The 19,914-nt window shown below is 44.2% G+C and overlaps 1 protein-coding gene across 5 annotated transcripts in view; it reads right to left on the reverse strand.

Annotated features, from left to right (window-relative positions):
- Positions 1-881: 881 nt before the first annotated feature.
- The window catches only part of AKAP1 (A-kinase anchoring protein 1), a 75,802-nt gene continuing 56,769 nt past the window's right edge, over positions 882-19,914 (reverse strand). For all 5 annotated transcript variants that reach the window (XM_073589721.1, XM_073589720.1, XM_073589719.1 and 2 more), the window contains 4 exons: positions 11,329-11,396; positions 8,294-8,367; positions 7,533-7,598; positions 882-1,788 (listed from right to left, as the gene is read on the reverse strand). In XM_073589721.1, coding sequence (XP_073445822.1) covers positions 1,726-1,788; positions 7,533-7,598; positions 8,294-8,367; positions 11,329-11,396 — 271 coding nt within the window. In that variant the 3' untranslated portion in view covers positions 882-1,725. The remainder of the gene's footprint in view (positions 1,789-7,532; positions 7,599-8,293; positions 8,368-11,328; positions 11,397-19,914) is intronic.

Here is a 19,914-nt window from a genome sequence, read left to right on the forward strand (position 1 = left end):
CCCCACCCCCACACATTAACCCCACACAGTAACCCCCATCCCCACACATTAACCCCATCCCCACTCTTTAACCCCCCCACACATTAATCCCCACATTAACCTCATCTCCATTAATTAACCCCCCCACACATTAACCCCATCGACACACATTAACACCCCCCATCTTCGGTGGTTACTTCAGCTCCACATTGGAGCACACTTACCACCAGTGCTGAGCTTTCACTCTGGGCGCCGGGGAGTGACGTCAGCAGCGTGATCACATGACATGTCACGCTGGTGAGGTCGCTCTGGCCCGGCGCGGTCAGAGCTGCAATTGTACTGGCGTCTATACAGACGTCAGTACAATTGTTTCCTGGGAGCCGGCACGCGCACCTTCTCTACGCCGGCTGTCAGCTTGACAGCTGACACAGAGAACCGCCGACTCTCAGGCCAGGGGGGCGGCAGAACGCAGCCGCCAGGGAGGACACTGCGGACCGCTGCATTGCGGCCCGGACTGCGCCCCCCTAGATACGCCCCTGCACACCTCCATCCCCACCCTGCCGGGCCATGGAAGAATGGTCTTGCTTGAAACCGGTCCCTGGTGCAAAAAAGGTTGGGGACCACTGTCCTAGATGACAAAATTTTGCTTAAGAACAGGAGACAGACCCTTTAGGTATAAGATTTTAAGCCTTTGGCAATACTCATGGTACCTACAAAAAACAGGTAGTTTGAGACTTCTGGTAACCTTAAAAGTTACACAATTATGAAGCACAAGCTGCTGAAACGTTTTTTGACATGTAATTGCAGATTTTTTTTTTTTTTTTTAAGTTGTGCAGGTTTTTACATCACTCAATGTAACATTTTTTCTTTTAGTGTTTGAAAGAAGTCACATAATTCAGGCATTAATGCTTCCCGTTCAGTGCTTTATTTTTAATCAACCCCGCTCACAACAGGCTTAGGAAAAATATGCATTTAACAATACCTTTCCAGTGGATTTAAATTACTTAGACATTTAAAAATCCATTTGTCAAGAAATAAAAAAGCACACAAATGTATTTCATTTTTGTAACTTTTTACATCTGTACAGCAGAGTAGCAAATAATTCAATCACAGCAACATCAAACTATATGGCAAATCTAAATACCACACATTGGTGCACAGAAGACCCATTCCAAGGCATCACTGAGTTCCTGTGCTACCGTTCGGGGAACAGATGACTAGTGTGGAAATTGCAAAACTCCCTTTCATTTTTCAGTGTTCAGATACAAAAATATTGAAGTGATCAGTTCTTATGTCAATATATTTACAAAGATTTGCACAACAAAATAAATTACAGTCAGGCTTGGCAGGCAGAGTGCGCCGCGTAATGTACAAAGACAATAATGATATAATGTCACGTATAATTAATCTGACATTCCTCCAGTTAGAACACTTCTTATATTTTACATGGAAGATGTATTATGCAAATATATGCCATTTGACTCTTAGCAGGCTTCATCCCAAATCACTCATCCAAAGGGAACTCTCAGATGTCCAAAAGACAGTGTTTGGTAAAGATAGTTGCTGGTTGTATTTTTGTGGGCAGAACAATAAGATGGACATAGCGACAAATATATGGCTTTTAAAAATCAGTCTTTTGCACGATTTCTATACATAAACCAAAAAAACAAACAAAAAAAATCTAAACTGCATACCAAGCCTGCAGTGGTGCAAGATTTCATTAAGGAGTAAACCATTTTACAAGTGCTAATAGCTATCTATCCACTGTGCAAATCCTCTTTCCACAAGAGTCCTGTTGATAGACACCACCTATGGGATTTGTAAAAACAAAAGAAAAAATTAGCCAAATAAAGCAAAACATTAATACCTAAAAGGGTTGTATTACATTTGGAAGTCATCCCCATATGTGATAATTTCCCGACTGCTGGGGTCAGACCGTTGGGACGCCCACCAATAATGAGAACTGTGGATCCCTCTGTGAATGGAGCAGTGGTGCCATCTCCAAAAGACCCACAGAAATGCACATGATCAACCACAGCTCCATTCACACGGGGCTCTTCAGATTAGTGGGGATACCAGGTATCAGTAAGTTTTCTATCCTAATATTGGGAATAACTTCTAAATTTGGTACAACCTCATTCACATGAGATACCTACGCTGCACAAATCTATAAAGGATGATCTAAGATAACACTATAAAATAAGATCCTCTATAATGTAAGCCTCGTTTTTTTCAACATGACCAGTAAAGATTTTAATGGAAGAGAAACCTGTCAAGTTTTGCAGGCAGAAAGTTAAACATTTGGGTATGTTCGATACAGGCTTTTGTGGGAAAATATTCAGTCCTCTTTACAAGGTGTGAACAAGTTAAGGTATAAATTAATATTCATTATAAATCCTCAATGACAGACCCCCTTCTCTACATGTTCGATAAATGGGGCCATTAAGCTGCTCCCTTAGCTCTTCCCTGTGTTACACTTTATATTAAAAAAAAAAAAATCAAAAAAAAAAAAATCAATTGTGCCATAGTGAGTAGCCAAGTTTATGAGCAGGATACTGAAGCTGTCAGATCCTCTTCATTCACTATGACAGTGCATACCCAAAGAATAATGCATAACGTCAAAGTCCAAGATAAAGAAAAATTTATTTTTCAGGAAGAGGGCAGGAACTCTAGCGCCACCTATTGGAGGTATCAATCTTAACCCCTTCCTGACATGAGACGTACTATCCCGTCCATGGGACCCGGGCTCCTATGCCCATGGACGGGATAGTACGTCTAGCGCGATCAGCGGCGCCCACGTGGTGAGCGCCGCTGATCGCGGCCGGGTGTCAGCTGATTATCACAGCTGACACCCGGCACAATGTGTCAGGGGCGGTCACGGACCACCCCCGACACGTTAACCCCTTGCACACCGCGATCAAACATGATCGCGGTGTACCGGGGGTTAAAGGGAAGCATCGGCAGGGAGGGGGCTCCCTCCGTGCTTCCCTGAGCCCCCCACGGCAGCGCAATGTGCAGCGCTGCTGCGGGGGGCTCCTTTCCTCCAGGCCCCCGAATCCAAGATGGCGACGGGGGCCTTCGGGGGCCTGAGGAAGCTGGCTTCCTCAGTGCCTGCAAAGCGCAGGCATGAGGAAGCCTTCTGCAGTGCCTGTGTCAGATCGCTGATCTGTCACAGTGATCTGTGATGTGACAGATCAGCGATCTGTCACAGGACAGTGATGTCCCACCTGGGACTATTTAATAAAGTAAAAAAAAAAAAATAATAAAAAAGTGTTAAAATAATAAAAAAAAAAAAATATTCCCCCAATAAATCCATTTTTTGGAAATTAAAAAAAATAAATAAATAAAAGTACACATATTAGGTATCGCCACGTCCGTAATGACCCGCCCTATAAAACTGTCCCATTAGTTAACCCCTTTAGCGAACCCCTTAAAAAATAAAAATAAAAAACGAAGCAAAAAATAATGATTTATTATCATACCGCCAAACAAAAAGTGTAATAACGCGCGATCAAAAAGATGCATATAAATATCCATGGTACCGCTGAAAACGTCATCTTGTCCCGCAAAAAACGAGCCGCCACACAGCATCATCAGCGAAAAAATAAAAAAGTTATAGCTCGCAGAATAAAGCGATGCAAAAATAATTATTTATATAAAATAGTTTTCATTGCATAAAACCGACAAAAACATAAAAAAATGACAAATGAGGTATCGCTGTAACCGTACTGACCCGAAGAATAAAACCGCTTTATCAATTTCACCGCACGCGGAACGGTGTAAACGCACCCCCCCAAAAGAAATTCATGAAACGCTGGTTTTTGTTCATTCTGTGTCCCAAAAATAGGAATAAAAAGCGATCAAAAAATGTCACGTGCCCGAAAATGGTACCAATAAAAACGTCAACTCGTCCCGCAAAAAATAAGACCTCACATGACTCGGTGGGTCAAAATACGGAAAAATTATAGCTCTCAATATGTGGTGATGCAAAAACTATTTTTACAATAAAAAGCGTCTTTTAGCGTGCGACAGCTGCCAAAAATAAAAACCGCCATAAATAGTAAATCAAACCCCCCGTCATCACCCCCTTAGTTAGGGAAAAATAATAAAATTAAAAAAAAAGTATTTATCTCCATTTTCCCGTTAGGGCTAGGGCTAGGGTTAGGGCTAGGGCTAGGGTTAGGGCTAGGGTTAGGGCTAGGGTTAGGGCTAGGGTTAGGGCTAGGGTTAGGGCTAGGGTTAGGGCTAGGGTTAGGGCTAGGGTTAGGGCTAGGGTTAGGGCTAGGGTTAGGGCTAGGGTTAGGGCTAGGGTTAGGGCTAGGGTTAGGGCTAGGGTTAGGGCTAGGGTTAGGGCTAGGGTTAGGGCTAGGGTTAGGGCTAGGGTTAGGGCTAGGGTTAGGGCTAGGGTTAGGGCTAGGGTTAGGGCTAGGGTTAGGGCTAGGGTTAGGGCTAGGGTTAGGGCTAGGGTTAGGGCTAGGGTTAGGGCTAGGGTTAGGGCTAGGGTTAGGGCTAGGGTTAGGGCTAGGGTTAGGGCTAGGGTTAGGGCTAGGGTTAGGGCTAGGGTTAGGGCTAGGGTTAGGGCTAGGGTTAGGGCTAGGGTTAGGGCTAGGGTTAGGGCTAGGGTTAGGGCTAGGGTTAGGGCTAGGGTTAGGGCTAGGGTTAGGGCTAGGGTTAGGGCTAGGGTTAGGGCTAGGGCTAGGGCTAGGGCTAGGGCTAGGGCTAGGGTTAGGGCTAGGGCTATGGCTAGGGCTATGGCTAGGGTTGGAGTTATAATTGGGGGGTTTCCACTGTTTGGGCACATCAAGGGCTCTCCAAATGCAACATGGCGTCTGATCTCAATCAACATGGCGTCTGATCTCAATTCCAGCCAATTCTGAGTTGAAAAAGTCAAATGTTGCTCCTTCCCTTCCAAGCTCTGCCATGCGCCCAAACAGTGTTTTACCCCACATGTAGGGTATCAACCTACTCAGGACAAATTGCAAAACAATTTTTGGGGTCCAATTTCTCCTGTTACCCTTAGGAAAATAAAAAATTGGGGGCAAAAATATCATTTTTGTGGAAAAAAATGATTTTTTTATTTTCACGTCCGAGTGTTATAAACTTCTGTGAAGCACTTGGGGGTTCAAAGTGCTCACCACACATCTAGATAAGTTCCGTGGGGGGTCTAGTGTCCAAAATGGGGTCACTTGTGGGGAGTTTCAATAGTTTAGGTACATCAGGGGCTCTCCAAACGCACATGACACCCGCAGACCATTCCATCAAAGTCTGCATTCCAAAACGTCACTGCTTCCCTTCCGAGCCCCGACGTGTGTCCATACAGTAGTTTTCTCACACATATGGGGTGTCAGCGTACTCAGGCCAAATTGGACAACAACTTTTGGGGGTCCAATTTCTCCTGTTACCCTTGGGAAAATGAAAAAATTGGGGACTAATTGATCATGTTTCTGGAAAAAATACAATTTTTTTATTTTCATGCCCTGGCATTATAAACTTCTGTGAAGCTCTTGGGGGTTCAAAGTGCTCACCTCACATCTAGATAAGTTCCTTAGTGGGTCTAGTTTTCAAAATGGGGTCATTTGTGGGGGGTTTCCACTGTTTAGGTACATTAGGGGCTCTCCAAAGGCAACATGACACCCGCAGACCATTCCATCAAAGTCTGCATTCCAAAACGTCACTACTTCCCTTCCGAGCCCCGACGTGTGCCCATACAGTAGTTTTCTCCCACATATGGGGTATCAGCATACTCAGGACAAATTGGACAACAACTTTTGGGGTCCAATTTCTCCTGGTACCCTTGGGAAAATAAAAAAATGGTGACTAAAAGATCATGTTTGTGGAAAAAATACGAATTTTTTATTTTCACGCCCGGGCATTATAAACTTCTGTGAAGCACTGGGGGGGTCAAAGTGCTCACCACACATCTAGATAAGTTCCTTAGGGGGTCTAGTTTCCAAAATGGTGTCATTTGTGGGGGGTTTCCCCTGTTTTGGTACATCAGGGGTTTTCCAAACGCGATATGGTGTCCGATCTCAATTCCAGCCAAAAACGTCAAATGGCGCTGCTTCCCTTCCGAGCTCTGCCATGCGCCCAAATAGTGGTTTACCCCCACATGTGGGGTATCAGCGTACTCAGGACAAATTGCACAATAACTTTTAGGGTCCTGTTACCCTTGGGAAAATAAAAATTGGGGTGAAAAGATCATTTTTGTGGAAAAAATATGATTTTTTAATTGTACCGCTGTACGTTATAAACTTCTGTAAAGCCCTTGTGGGTTCAAAGTTCTCACCACATATCTAGATAAGTTCCTTGGGGGGTCTAGTTTCCAAAATGGGGTCACTTGTAGGGGGATTCCACTGTTTAGGTACATCAGGGACTCTCCAAACGTGACATGGCGTCCAATCTGAATTCCAGCCAATTTTGCATTGAAAAAGTCAAACGGCGCTCCTTCCATTCTGAGCTCTGCCATGCGCCGAAACAGTGGTTCCCCCCCACATATCAGGTATCTGCGTACTCAGGACAAATTGCACAATAACTTTTGCAGTCCAATTTCTCCTGTTACCCTTGGTAAAATAAAAAAAATTGAACCTGAAGTATTTTTTTTTATGAAAAAAAGTTAGATGTTCATTTTTTTTTTAAATATTCAAAAAAATCCCTGTGACGCACCTAAAGGGTTAATAAACTTCTTGAATGTGGTTTTGAGCACTTTAAGGGGTGCAGTTTTTAGAATGGTGTCACTTTGGGGTATTTTCTATCATATAGACCCCTCAAAGTGGCTTCAAATGTGATGTGGTCCTAAAAATAAAATGGTGTTGTAAAAATGAGAAATCGCTGGTCAAATTTTAACCCTTATAACTTCCTAACAAAAAAAAATTTTGGTTCCAAAATTGTGCTGATGTAAAGTAAACATGTGGGAAATGTTAGTTATCAAGATTTTTGTGTGCCGTATCTCTGTGATTTAAGGGCATAAAAATTCAAAATTGGAAAATTGCGAAATTTTCAAAATTTTCGCCAAATTTCCATTTTTCTCACAAATAAACGCAAGTTATTTGAATGAAATTTTACCACTAACATGAAGTACAATATGTCACGAGAAAACAATGTCAGAATCACCGGGATCCATGGAAGCGTTCCAGAGTTATGACCTCATAAAGGTACAGTGGTCAGAATTGTAAAAATTGGCCCGGTCATGAACGTGCAAACCACCCTTGGGGGTGAAGGGGTTAAAATGCAAAGGACAAAAAAAAAAAAGCCAAACCAGAAAGACCATTTGTTTTGTGTTTCAGGGTCTTTGCCCCTCATCAATGCAAAACAGGAAATTGGATTTGGTTATGTATCGCCCATATGAGATTTGTATATTTAAATTCCCAGAGGAACATTGCTTGGTCTATAGGTACCACAAGTCAGCTTGGCACTCTGTACAAATTATCCGTCAGATCTCCTTTTGCTCTAGTACTTGGTTTATCAGTACTATAGTAAATTTGTATTAAAAAGATCACCAAACCAGGTCAAAAGCATAAAAAAAAAAAAAGACTGCAGTTGTTGAAAAATCTCACCTCATCCGCCATCATACTCCATAACTGCACAAGTGGAAGTCCTGTTGCACCATCGTAATTTGTAACCTTTATATAAAAATAAAGACAATAATGCCAATATGTACAGGAAGATTAAATATTCAATGACAAATGCTTTTAAACATTCAAACATAGAATTTTGGACCGTCACAATGTAAATTCTGTACTCCAATATACCACCAGTCATACCCATCACCTATGCACAAACAGAACATTTCAGTTTGTTATAGCTCAATTACCAATACAGTAGTATGTTTGCCTTAAATGTCAAACATCTGTAGGACACATGTATGCATTTTGGAGCAAATCTTACCGATAACTAAAAAGGTCAAATTCATCAAGACAGTTGTAGTTCATGACGGTCTCTGAGGGGGGGTGTACTGAAGTCAGATGCTCCAGATTCATGAAGAAGTGCACTCTTGGAACGTCTGATGTGTGGCGTGTGCCTCCGTGCGCCAAGCCAGAAATCTCACTCCAGTTAGGGACTAGAGTAAGAGGTCTGGCGTAGGGAACAAAAAACAACTCTCCATAAATTGGATGAGTTCTGCCCCCGCCACTTCCCGACCCAGCTGTGCCCATTTCCGTATCTTTGGGATAAAATGGCAAAGACTTTTCTGAGCTTTTACATAAAAATTCTGGCGTGAAAGCTTTGATGAATCGGACCCCAAGCGTTTCAGAAAGTGAATAATATTTTTCATAGTGCCCAATTTTTATATTGCCCACTTTTTATATATATAGATTACCTGTGCAAGCAATGCTGTGCCTCTTGTCATTTCATTTGCAGCGGCATCGGCTTCTGATGAAAAGTGATCCTCATCTATAGGAACACGTACAAGAAATGAGTCATAACAGTAGTAGACCACCAAAATCATTCAAGGAATAGGTTAGCATATTTACAAATTGCCAAAAGGCAAATAATTCCCAACTAAAGGTTCCAAAATATAAACTATACCTTTTAATAGAAAATATGGAAAATGTGCACTAACGCAACAACTGTAATATCCCCCACCCTGGTAGGCATGGCCCCCCATCCTGGTATCTTCGGCTCCCTGAGAAAAACATTAAAATTAAAACATTAGCTGCAGGAAACCTGTGGCTAATACTGTGCGCGTTACTGAAGAGCAATAAATACTCACTGTCCTCCACACACAGTCCCAGCGTGGAGAACAGCGAGTATTCCGGAAGCTGTCCTTTGGCTTGTAAGCAGCGCATGATGTTCCTGCTATGCGCTGCTTACAAGCATAAAGCAGCTGCTGGCACTGGAACAAGAAGCTGCGATGGAGCGGAGGAAGGCAAGTAATTTTTTTTTTTTTTTTTTTAATAAATAAAAATAGTTTGTCGCACTAATCCTTCCAGCGACCATATAATAGGTCGACCTCACAGTTTATCTCCTACAGTGAACTGGATTATCTTTTTGACACTGCATGAAATATACTGTGATCTACATAGTGTAGGACATCCTTGGGTTTACTAGTTTCCTGGATACAAAAAGATTGTCCCTAACTTATCACTGCATAATAATTATATCTATAATTCATCTCTTATCTTAAAATCTATATGTTTTCTCTCCTGTTTAGTACAGGAACTATGAAGGAGAGACAGGGACAGCTTCACTAAGTGGGGGCGCCAAGCAATCATTCTCTTTAGGGTGCCAACCTCCACAGTTAGACAAAGATCAGATAGGGTTAAACTTGGACCCTTTAGGCAATTCTATGGATGTTAATCAGTCTATGTGCTTTATTATTGTTTTTCTATATTTAAGCTTTGCTTATCCTAATATTGTGCTGGTCTTACACACTGGGTGGTGTATTTTAAAAGTAATTAAAATGTATACATTTTAAGGGATTTTACAGCTCTGGCAAAAATGAAGAGGCCACCACATCAAAACCCTGTCATGGGCAGCCCATTCTCCAGACCTGAACCACATTGAAAACCTCTGGAATGTCATCAAGAGGAAGATGGATAGTCACAAGCCATCAAAGAAGAACTACTTAAAGTTTTGCGCCAGAAGCAGTGTGAAAGACTGGTGGAAAGCAGCCAATACGCATGAAAGCTGTTTTTAAAAATCATGGTTATTCCACAAAATATTGATTTCAGAACTCTTCCTGAGTTAAAACATTAGTATTGCTGTTTCTAAAGGATTATGAACTTGTTTTCTTTGCATTATTTGAGTTCTGAAAGCACTAGGTTATTCTTTTTTGTTGGTTTTTTTAATTTTGACCATTTCTCCTTTTTCTGGAAGAAAAAAAAATTCATTGCTTGGAAATTCAGAGACGTTTTCAGAAGTTTATAGCCTAAAAGAACAATTTACATTTTACTCAAAAATATACCTATAAAGAGAAAAATCAGAAACTGTACATTTGGAAGTGGTCTCAATTTCTGCCAGAGCTGTATATGTCACAAATTTATTGTTTTTTTTTTTTTTTACAAAATGCAGAGTTAACGAGTTAACAGACACGGTCTGGGCGCAGCTCTACCCACAGCTGTCAAGGGCACACGATGGCTCTTTAATTCAGCCATCATCTACCAGGAAAGATGCAGGCTGGCATCAAAACATATGACGTATCAGTTGCGAAGGTGTCCAAGTGTCCTCTCATCATAAAACACTATGCTTTGCAATATGTCTCATTTTTTCTGCAGCTACATGTGTGCCCTCTGTGTACCTACACTGTACAGTGTGCTGAAAAAGAGGAGACACGCTCTAACTAGAGAACCGAGCACTGGAGCGGTGGGGTATGATCAGACCATGTTCCTGTACGGTCAGACACAACCATAACAGTACAAAGCAGGGGCACATTTATAAGATTATCTCAGCACAGGGACATTTTTTTTTGTTTTAACACATACAATTGTGGAATTATTATTCCAAGATCTATTGATTAAAATTAACTTTTGTTTGGGAGAAAACCCCTTTAATTCTGGCAAAACCCTTTTAAACAAATTTACAGTTCTGAGCAAGCATCTGCAGGGTAAAACAGGATGTCACCATATTCTTGCTGGTAAGCCACATTAAATATTTTTGTAGACTATTCAGTATGGAAAAACAAAATGGCTTTCCGTGCATTTTTTTTTTAAACCTGGGCCTCACTTTTGCTTGCAGTTAATGCATTAAAAATTGTATTGCTTTAATTTATCACATTTGCCTGAACCCATTATTACATTAAAATATGCGCAAATGGGAGGAGGTGTTATATTTCTAAGGGTTCAATCAGATGAGATCAGTTAAATGATCCATGCACTGTCTGTGTGAGACATGAACAACAGTGGACATGGCTGACTATCTACATGGACCAAAGGTTTGAGTGGGGTCAATTCGTAACACGCACTACTCTGGTCTATTTTATGGATCAGAATAATGCTTGCAACGTAAATGCAGCTCTGGCACCCGTTCACAACATGGACAAGCACATGGTGCTTCACAGGTAGCCAGTCATATTGGCAATCTGTGGGCACAGCAGGCTCCTTTTTCAATACAGTAGTCTAAACTTGGCAAAAATCAGGTTTGGAAAGTAAAGCGAAAAAAACAAAACAACTGTTATGGACTAAAATGCATGTTTTTGCAAACTATTTGAAGTATTGCAGATTTTAATGCAGACTAGTTTCTCTACTGTTGTCAATTAAGAACATCCGCAAATATTCAGCAGCAAACAGTCCAAGGTCATAAAAGCTGATCTGCAAGTACTTGTCCCCTGCAGGTTTGTTTTTTTTATATATCTGAAAAAGTTTCCCAAGATGTAATAAAATTCTGTGTCACTCAAGTATGCAGCAAAAAGTGTACCTGCAAGCGGGATCACGTTGTCTAGAAGAACCTCTGCACCTTGGAAGGGTAACGTAACAAAATCAGACCTGTATTTTTAAACAAATATGTTAGATATACAAAAAATAGGACAGCCATACATGAAACAAGGAGGTGGTTTTATAAAAAGAAAGGAAAGTTATAATATGATCAAATGAAAGGTTTTCAGGTCAAAATTAAAGAAAAATAAAGTATCAGATTAGTGGAGATTAGGCTGTGTGCCCACGGTTTTTTTTTTTTCTTTTAAGCGTCTCTGCAGCGGTCTTGCCGCTGCGGAAACACTTAAATGCTTACAAAACGCATCACATTCATTTTAACTACATTCCGCAATTGCTGTCCCCATGCTGCTTTTTTTTTTCCACAGCGGAATCGCATTGCGGAAAAATACGCAGCTAGTTCATTAATTTTGCGGAATCGCAGCGATTCCGCCGCCATAGACTTGCATTGGAAAAAACGCATGAAAAAAAGCATCAAAATCAGCATGAGTTTTTCTGGGCAAAGGGGTGCGGATTTGCTGAGGAAAAATCTGCTTCAATTCTGCAACGTGGGCACATAGCCTTAAAGTTGATTAGTAACGCAATCCAAGTTAAATGCTTTGACATCAGAAAACAAAACATCACAAAAAAAGAAGCACTGAAAAAATAGACAAGGCACGTGGAGTGCACTCCCATGTCCCACTCCTCAGTAACTAGGGATTTGTGTCCCACCATAAAACACAAAAGCATTTGGTACAAATTTTGCTACTAGAAGCAAAGATCCATATCGTAATACGCTGCATATTTAACATTACTAGAACAAGGGCCTCCCACACATCAGACATGCATTACCTATTCTGTAGATATGTAACAAAAGTCTATTATGGGACAACCACTAGAATTTAGTGCATGCAATGCGGGTTCCACCATATTACTAGTCTCTTGCAAAAAGAGTGAGGTAGGTAGGACATCATTTAGGGTAAGTTCACACAGGGCGTTTTTGCTTTTTTTCTGCAGCAAAACCTAATTTCTTGGCATGAAAGAAGCTGTGGCCAAAATGCATGTTTTGGTGCGTTGTTTGCTTGCGTTTTTGGGGCTAACTTGTGTCTCTTTGTGCATGCTAATAAAGTTAAGCACCCCCAGAGGGGGAAAAAAAAAAAGCAGGCCTACCGTATTTTTCGGACTATAAGACGCACCGCACTATAAGACGCACCCCAATTTTCAGTAGGAAAATAGGGGAAAAAAAATAATGTGTCAAATGGGGGTCCGTCTTACAGTCCGAATTCAGCTTACCTGGGAAGGGATCCGGCAAAGGTGGAGAAGTAGTCACAGGGGTCATTCAGTGGTCCAGGCTCGTGCGGTGGCGGCTCTGTGCTGGGGCAGGTTGGTTGTGCTGGGGCTGGGACAGCAGGGCTGGGGCAGCGGCAGAAGCGCTGGGGCAGGGGCAGCAGGGCTGGGGCAGGGGCAGCAGGGCTCTGCGGTGGTGGCAGTGGGCGGCGCTCTGCGGTGCGGTGGTGGCAGCGGGCTGTGCTCCGGTGAGGGGCGGCGGCTCCGCCGACATTTCTTCGCAGCCCGGAGGCCCCCCCGCAATTCCCTTGCTGGCCGCCGCCATGTTGCGGTGGCCTCCGGGAGCATGGACGCCGGAAAGATGGCCGCCGGTCCGGGGACGGCGCATGCGCGAGATCAGATCTCGTCCCGAGATCTCGGGGGACGAGATTCAAATCTCGGCAACGAGATCTCGTCCCCCGAGATCTCGGGACGAGATCTGAAGCTGCGCATGCGCCGTCCCCGGACCGGCGGCCATATTCCCGGCGTCCATGCTCCCGGAGGCCACCGCAACATGGCGGTGGCCAGCAAGGGAAGTGCGGAGGCTTCCGGGCTGCGAAGAAACGCCGGCGGAGCCGCCGCCCCTGCACCGGAGCACAGCCCGCTGCCACCACCGCACCGCAGAGCCCCGCCCGCTGCCACCAGGTTAGTACCGTGTATTGCGACCATAAGACGCACCCCCCCACTTTCCCCAAAAATTTTGGGGGAAAAAAGTGCGTCTTATGGTCGGAAAAATACGGTACTTCCTGTAGAATCGTACTTTTAGTTCCTTTGAAGAGCAATTCCTAGGACGCTACCGTAAAAAAATATTTTATATATATTTTATATACATACACACACACCCCCCCCGTATATACTCGAGTATAAGCCGACCCCCCTAATTTTGCCACAAAAAACTGGGAAAACTTGACTCGAGTATAAGTCTAGGGTGGAAAATGCAGCAGCTACTGGTAAATTTAAAAAATAAAAATAGATACCAATAAAAATGTTCCATAGATTATGCCATATAAAATGTTCCATAGAATAGGCCCCATAAGATGCTCCATAGATTATGCCCCTATAAGATGCCCCATAGATTATTCCCCCATATGCTTCCCCCATAAGATGCTCCATAGATTATTCCCCCATAAGATGCTCCATAGATTATTCCTCCATATGATGCCCCTATATGATGCTCCATACATTCCCCCATATGCTGCCCCTATAAGATGCTACATAGATTATGCCCCTATATGCTGCCCCCATAAGATGCTCCATAGATTATTCCCCCATATGCTGCCCCTATAAGATGCTCCATAGATTATTCCCCCATATGCTGCCCCTATAAGATGCTCCATAGATTATGCCCCTATATGCTCCCCCTATAAGATGCTCCATAGAATATTCACCCATATGCTGCCCCTATAAGATGCTTCATAGATTATGCCCCCATGTGCTGTCCCCATAAGATGCTGCATAGATTATGCCACCATGTGCTGCCGCTGCTGCATTTAAAAATAAAAAAAATGATATACTCACCTCTCCGTCACTGGGGCCAGGTGCCGGTGTCACTGCTGGCACCTGAAATATTCACCTGTCCCCCGGTCTATCGCCGCTTGCTGCTGTCTGGCACATCATCTGTCAGTGACGTTCAGACTGCAGGCGGAGCGGCGCGCACTAACCACGTCACCGCGCCCTCTGCTGTCTGAACGTCACTGACAGATGACGTGCCAGACAGCAGCGATGGACTCCGGACGGGTGAGTATCGCTATACTTACCCATCCTGGCACGGTCTCTGCAGCCCCCAGCTTCTCCTCGATCTACATTCCTGCCTTCAGCGGTCACATGGTACCGCTCATTACACTCATGAATATGCACATTCATGAGTGTAATGAGCGGTACCATGTGACCGCTGAAGGAAGGAAGGGAGATCGCGGAGAAGCTGGGTGCTGCAGAGACCGTGCCAGGACGGGTAAGTATGACCTGACAACAAACCTGACCCCCCCTCCCTCCCTGGTGTATATGACTTGAATATACGCCGAGGGGGACTTTCAGCCTAAAAAAATGGGAAAAAACGGTAATTAGACCTACCGGTAATTGTGTTTCCAGGAATCCATCCTGACAGCACACCTGGAGGACGTCCTTCTCATCCGTAGTGGGACAGGAAACCACGAGAGTCTAAAAGGACCCTCCCTCTACCATCCCACAGGGATTTCACAAAGTAACACCTCTGGATGGATTTAGACAAAAAAGAAATATTATTCAAACCAACATTTTCCATACACATGTTACATCACAATTGCATGGACACGTTTAACGGGAGGGAACTAATAGTGCTGTCAGTATGGATTCCTGGAAACACAATTACCGGTAGGTCTAATTACCGTTTTCCAGGTCACCACCTGACAGCACACCTGGAGTAGTACCAAAGAATATTGGTCCTAGGGTGGGACTACCGCGTGGAGTACCTTTCTCCCAAAAGCCAACTGTGCGGAGGCCACGTCTAATTTATAATGTTTAGAAAACGTACTGAGACTGGCCCAAGATGCGGCTCTGCAGATTTGTTCTGCCGAGGCTCCGCCCCTCTCTGCCCATGATGTGGCCATGGCCCTAGTTGAGTGGGCTCTAAGGCTCCCCAGGGGGCTCTGACCCTGTGCTCTATACGTTGTGCTAATAACGGATTTAATCCACCTTGCTATTGTGGATTTCGATGCCTTTTTCCCAGGGCTGTGGAGTCGGTAAGCCAAACCTGCGACTCCGACTCCTCAATTTCCCTTACACCGACTCCAACTCCGACTCCACGACTCCGACTCCCACACATATTGCTTATATTTAAGTGAAAAATTTATTGTAGTGCAATGTGAACCTCAGACATTTAATCATTTTTATGATCCAATAATCAAGATATTTATATAGAACAGAATATATATTGGTGTACTACCCGGTTTTCATTCTTTTTGGCAGGGCTGTGGAGTCGGAGTCGTGGAGTCGGAGTCGGAGCTCATTTTGGTGGAGTCGGAGTCGGAGTTGGAGTCGGTATAAAATGGACCGACTCCGACTCCTAAAATATATAATAAATTGGGTACAGTAATTCAATGCAGGATGTGCTGAATATTTTTTCATAGGAGTTTGGAAAGTTATGAAATGTCCTATAAATGGCTGTTATATTCCTGATCTAAGGCTACATTCACACACAGCGTTTTTCCTGTGTTTTTTGAGGATACGTTTTTCAGCTGCAAAAGCTGATCATCTTTTTAAAAAACTGCATCACCTGAAAGGTTTTTGAGCTCATAGATAATGTTTTCAATAGCAAAAGCAGATTAGAAATCTGCTCTATCTATCCATTTATCCATATCTGTCTATCCATATCGTATCTGTACCAAAAAGAATGAAAACCGGGTAGTACACCAATATATATTCTGTTCTATATAAATATCTTGATTATTGGATCATAAAAATGATTAAATGTCTGAGGTTCACATTGTACTACAATAAATTTTTCACTTAAATATAAGCAATATGTGTGGGAGTCGGAGTCGGAGTCGTGGAGTCGGAGTTGGAGTCGTGGAGTCGGAGTTGGAGTCGGAGTCGGTGTAAGGGAAATTGAGGAGTCGGAGTCGGAGTCGCAGGTTTGGCTTACCGACTCCACAGCCCTGCTTTTTGGTACAGATACGATATGGATAGACAGATATGGATAAATGGATAGATAGAGCAGATTTCTAATCTGCTTTTGCTATTGAAAACATTATCTATGAGCTCAAAAACCTTTCAGGTGATGCAGTTTTTTAAAAAGATGATCAGCTTTTGCAGCTGAAAAACGTATCCTCAAAAAACACAGGAAAAACGCTGTGTGAATGTAGCCTTAGATCAGGAATATAACAGCCATTTATAGGACATTTCATAACTTTCCCAAACTCCTATGAAAAAATATTCAGCACATCCTGCATTGAATTACTGTACCCAATTTATTATATATTTTAGGAGTCTGAGTCGGTCCATTTTATACCGACTCCAACTCCGACTCTGACTCCACCAAAATGAGCACCGACTCCGACTCCACAGCCCTGCTTTTTCCCCTTATTAGGGCCTCTGAACTGGACAAAGAGATTATTATCCTGCCTCCAAGGCCTGGTTGCGTCCAGGTACCTGAGCACTGTTTCCCTAACATCCAAGTTATGGTAAGCTTCCTCCTTGCTATTTTTAGGAAACTGACAAAATGAGGGGAGCACTACCTCCTGATTCATGTTTGAATCTGAGATCACCTTGGGGAGAAAAGCCGGGTCGAGTTTCAGGACTAACCGGTCGTCAAATATTTGTAAGTAGGGATCCTGAACCGATAGGGCCTGGAGTTCCCCTAATCTTTTGGCTGACGTAACAGCCACTAAGAACGCTGTCTTCAGAGAGAGGTTACTGATAGTTATTTCTACCCCTAGCTGGTATGGCTGTCTACATAGCGCGTTAAGCACTAGATTAAGGTCCCAAGGAGGGACGGTCCTTCTTATCAAGGGCTTAAGTCTCTGCACAGCCCTTGAAAACCGGGCTATCCAGGGGTGAGATGATAGGGTTGTGTCATAGAACACGCTTAAGGCCACAATCTGCACTCTCAGGGTGCTAGGTCTGAGGCCCTTTTTGAACCCTGCCTGTAGGAAGTCAAGGATCTTCGGGATGTGAGGTTGGTCAGTTTCGACTGTCGCCTCTCCACAGAAGCTGCAAAATTCTTTCAAAATTTTGTTATATATTGCCGCTGTTACGGGTTTACTACTTGCTTGTAGAGTGGATATAACTTCGTCCGATAGACCCTTCGTTCTTAGGAGCTGCCGCTCAGGATCCAGGCTGATAGTTTGAGGGCTTCTGGCCTTTTGTGGAAGACCGGACCCTGGTGAAGAAGGTCTTCTCTTCTTGGCAGGAGAATGGGGTCTTCCCGTGATATCTTCCTGAGTAGAGGAAACCAGCTTCTTCTTGGCCAATAGGGAACTACCAATATGACCCTGGCTCCGTCCTCGTAGATCTTCCTGAGAACTCTTGGAATGAGAGCTAGAGGCGGGAAGGCGTACAGTAAGCCCCTGTTCCACGGCTGCGACAGAGCGTCTATCCCTGTCGGGTTTCCTGCCGGGTTTAGGGAGTAAAAGGCTCTGACCTTTGCATTCCCCTTGTCCGCAAACAGGTCTATTTCTGGTTGTCCCCAGCGATCGCACAGGCTGAACACTTCTTCGTTGAGTTCCCAGTCCGTTGCGGTTATTCTTCTCCTGCTGAGAAAGTCCGCAACCTGGTTGCTGGTGCCCTCCAGATGTACTGCTGAGATTGAGAGGACCTCTCTTTCCGCCCATCTGAAGATCTGGTCTGCTAAGCCCTGTAGTGCCGGGTGTTTCGGTCCGCCCTGATGGCGGAGAAAGGCTACTGTTGTGGTATTGTCCGAAAATATCTTGATGTGCCTGTTCTTCACCCGAGGCCAGGCGACGAGTAGTACCTTCCAGACCGCTTTTAGTTCTCTGAAGTTGGAGGACCTGTTGCTGTCCTCCCGACTCCATCGCCCCTGATAGTACTCTCCTCCGATGTATCCCCCCAGCCGCACAGACTTGCGTCCGTGGTTACTACGACCTCTGGGGACTGAATCCATGAGACACCGGTTTTTAGGTTTCTCGGGATGGTCCACCACAGCAGCGACCTTCTGACCTGGGGAATTAATTGTATCTTCTTGTCTAGTGAGCCTTGCCTTTTGTCCCAAGCTGCTAGGACTGCCTGTTGCAGTCTGCGGGAGTGGAACTGACTCCATCTGACACAGGAGATACACGAAGTCATCAGTCCCAGAATCCTCATTGCGTCCCTGATCGACACTCGGTTCTTTGAGAATTGGCGGATCTTCCTTGGTATGTTGGTCTGCTTTTCTTCTGGAAGATAGGACATTCTTCTTTCTGAATCCAGCATGACCCCTAAAAATTTTATTCTGGGCTTGGGTATAAGATCTGATTTCGACCAATTTATTATCCAGCCCAACTTTTGCAGTGTGGCGATCGAGGACTGACAGTCGACTCTGAGCTGGGCTGCTGAATCTGCTACGATCAAGAAGTCGTCTAGGTACGGGATCACCGTGATGTTTTGGGCTCTTAGATAGGCCACAACCTCTACCATTATCTTCGTGAAAACTCTTGGGGCTGATGCTAGGCCGAAGGGGAGACAGCGAAACTGGTAGTGGTGAACCCTGCCCTCCTTCTCGACCGCAAACCTGAGATATTTTTGGTGGTCTGGGTGGATGGGGACGTGGTAATATGCGCTTTTTAGATCTAATGTGCACATTACCACCGCTTCTCCCAGGAGTGGAACCGTGGATCTTATTGACTCCATCTTGAAGCGTTTGTATGATACCCACTTGTTTAAGGGCTTGAGATTTATTATGGTCCTGGTCTCCCCCGACGGTTTTTTTATCGCGAAGAGGCTCGAGTAGTATCCCCTTCCCTCTTCTTGCGTGGGCACTGGTCTGATTGCCTCCATTTCTAGGAGGTCCTGGATATCTAACCACATGGGGGAGGCCGGACAGAGTCAAGAGCTGGTTACTAGGAACCTGTTTGAGGGTAGGGAGCTGAATTCTATCCTGTATCCTTGAGAAATTACCTGCAGTACCCAGGGGCTGGTGGTAACCTCCCGCCATTCTTCCTTGAACCTGAGCAGTCGCCCCCCTACACTGGTGGCATCATTTCTTCCGGGAGCTAGACCCTGGGCCGGAGAAGATGGCATCTCTGCTCCTATTCCTACCCTCACCCCCTTTGGGGTAGCTCCATCGACTTGACTTCCCCTTCCCTCTGTAGTCCGTTCTCTGATTGTAACAGGGTCTACGAAAGGGCTGATACCTCTTACGCTTCTCTTCGGGGAACCCCTTTTTTTCGTCTGACGCTTTCTCTAAGATATCATCAAGCAAAGGTCCGAAGACTCTGCCTCCCGAGAAGGGAATTGAGCACAGTTTATTCTTGGACTGCATGTCACCCGACCAACTTTTAAGCCAGATAGCTCTTCTGGCTGTGTTGGACAGTGATTGGGTTCTGGCCGTAAATCTAACGGACTCTGCTGAGGCGTCAGCCAAAAACCCTGTGGCTAACTTTAACAAGGGAAGAGATTTTAGAATAGTTTCCCTCGGAGTTCTATCTGACAAATGCTCCTCTAAATCATCTATCCATAGATGCATGGAGCGTGCCACTGATGTCGCGGCTATATTTGTTTTTATGACTGCCGCTGAACTCTCCCAGGCCCTCTTCAAGAGCCCGTCTGCCTTCCGATCTAGGGGCTCCTTTAAGCT

Source organism: Dendrobates tinctorius, unplaced genomic scaffold, assembly GCF_039654945.1.
Source record: "Dendrobates tinctorius isolate UK_male_01 unplaced genomic scaffold, ASM3965494v1 ptg000112l, whole genome shotgun sequence".
Lineage (NCBI taxonomy): Eukaryota > Metazoa > Chordata > Amphibia > Anura > Dendrobatidae > Dendrobates > Dendrobates tinctorius.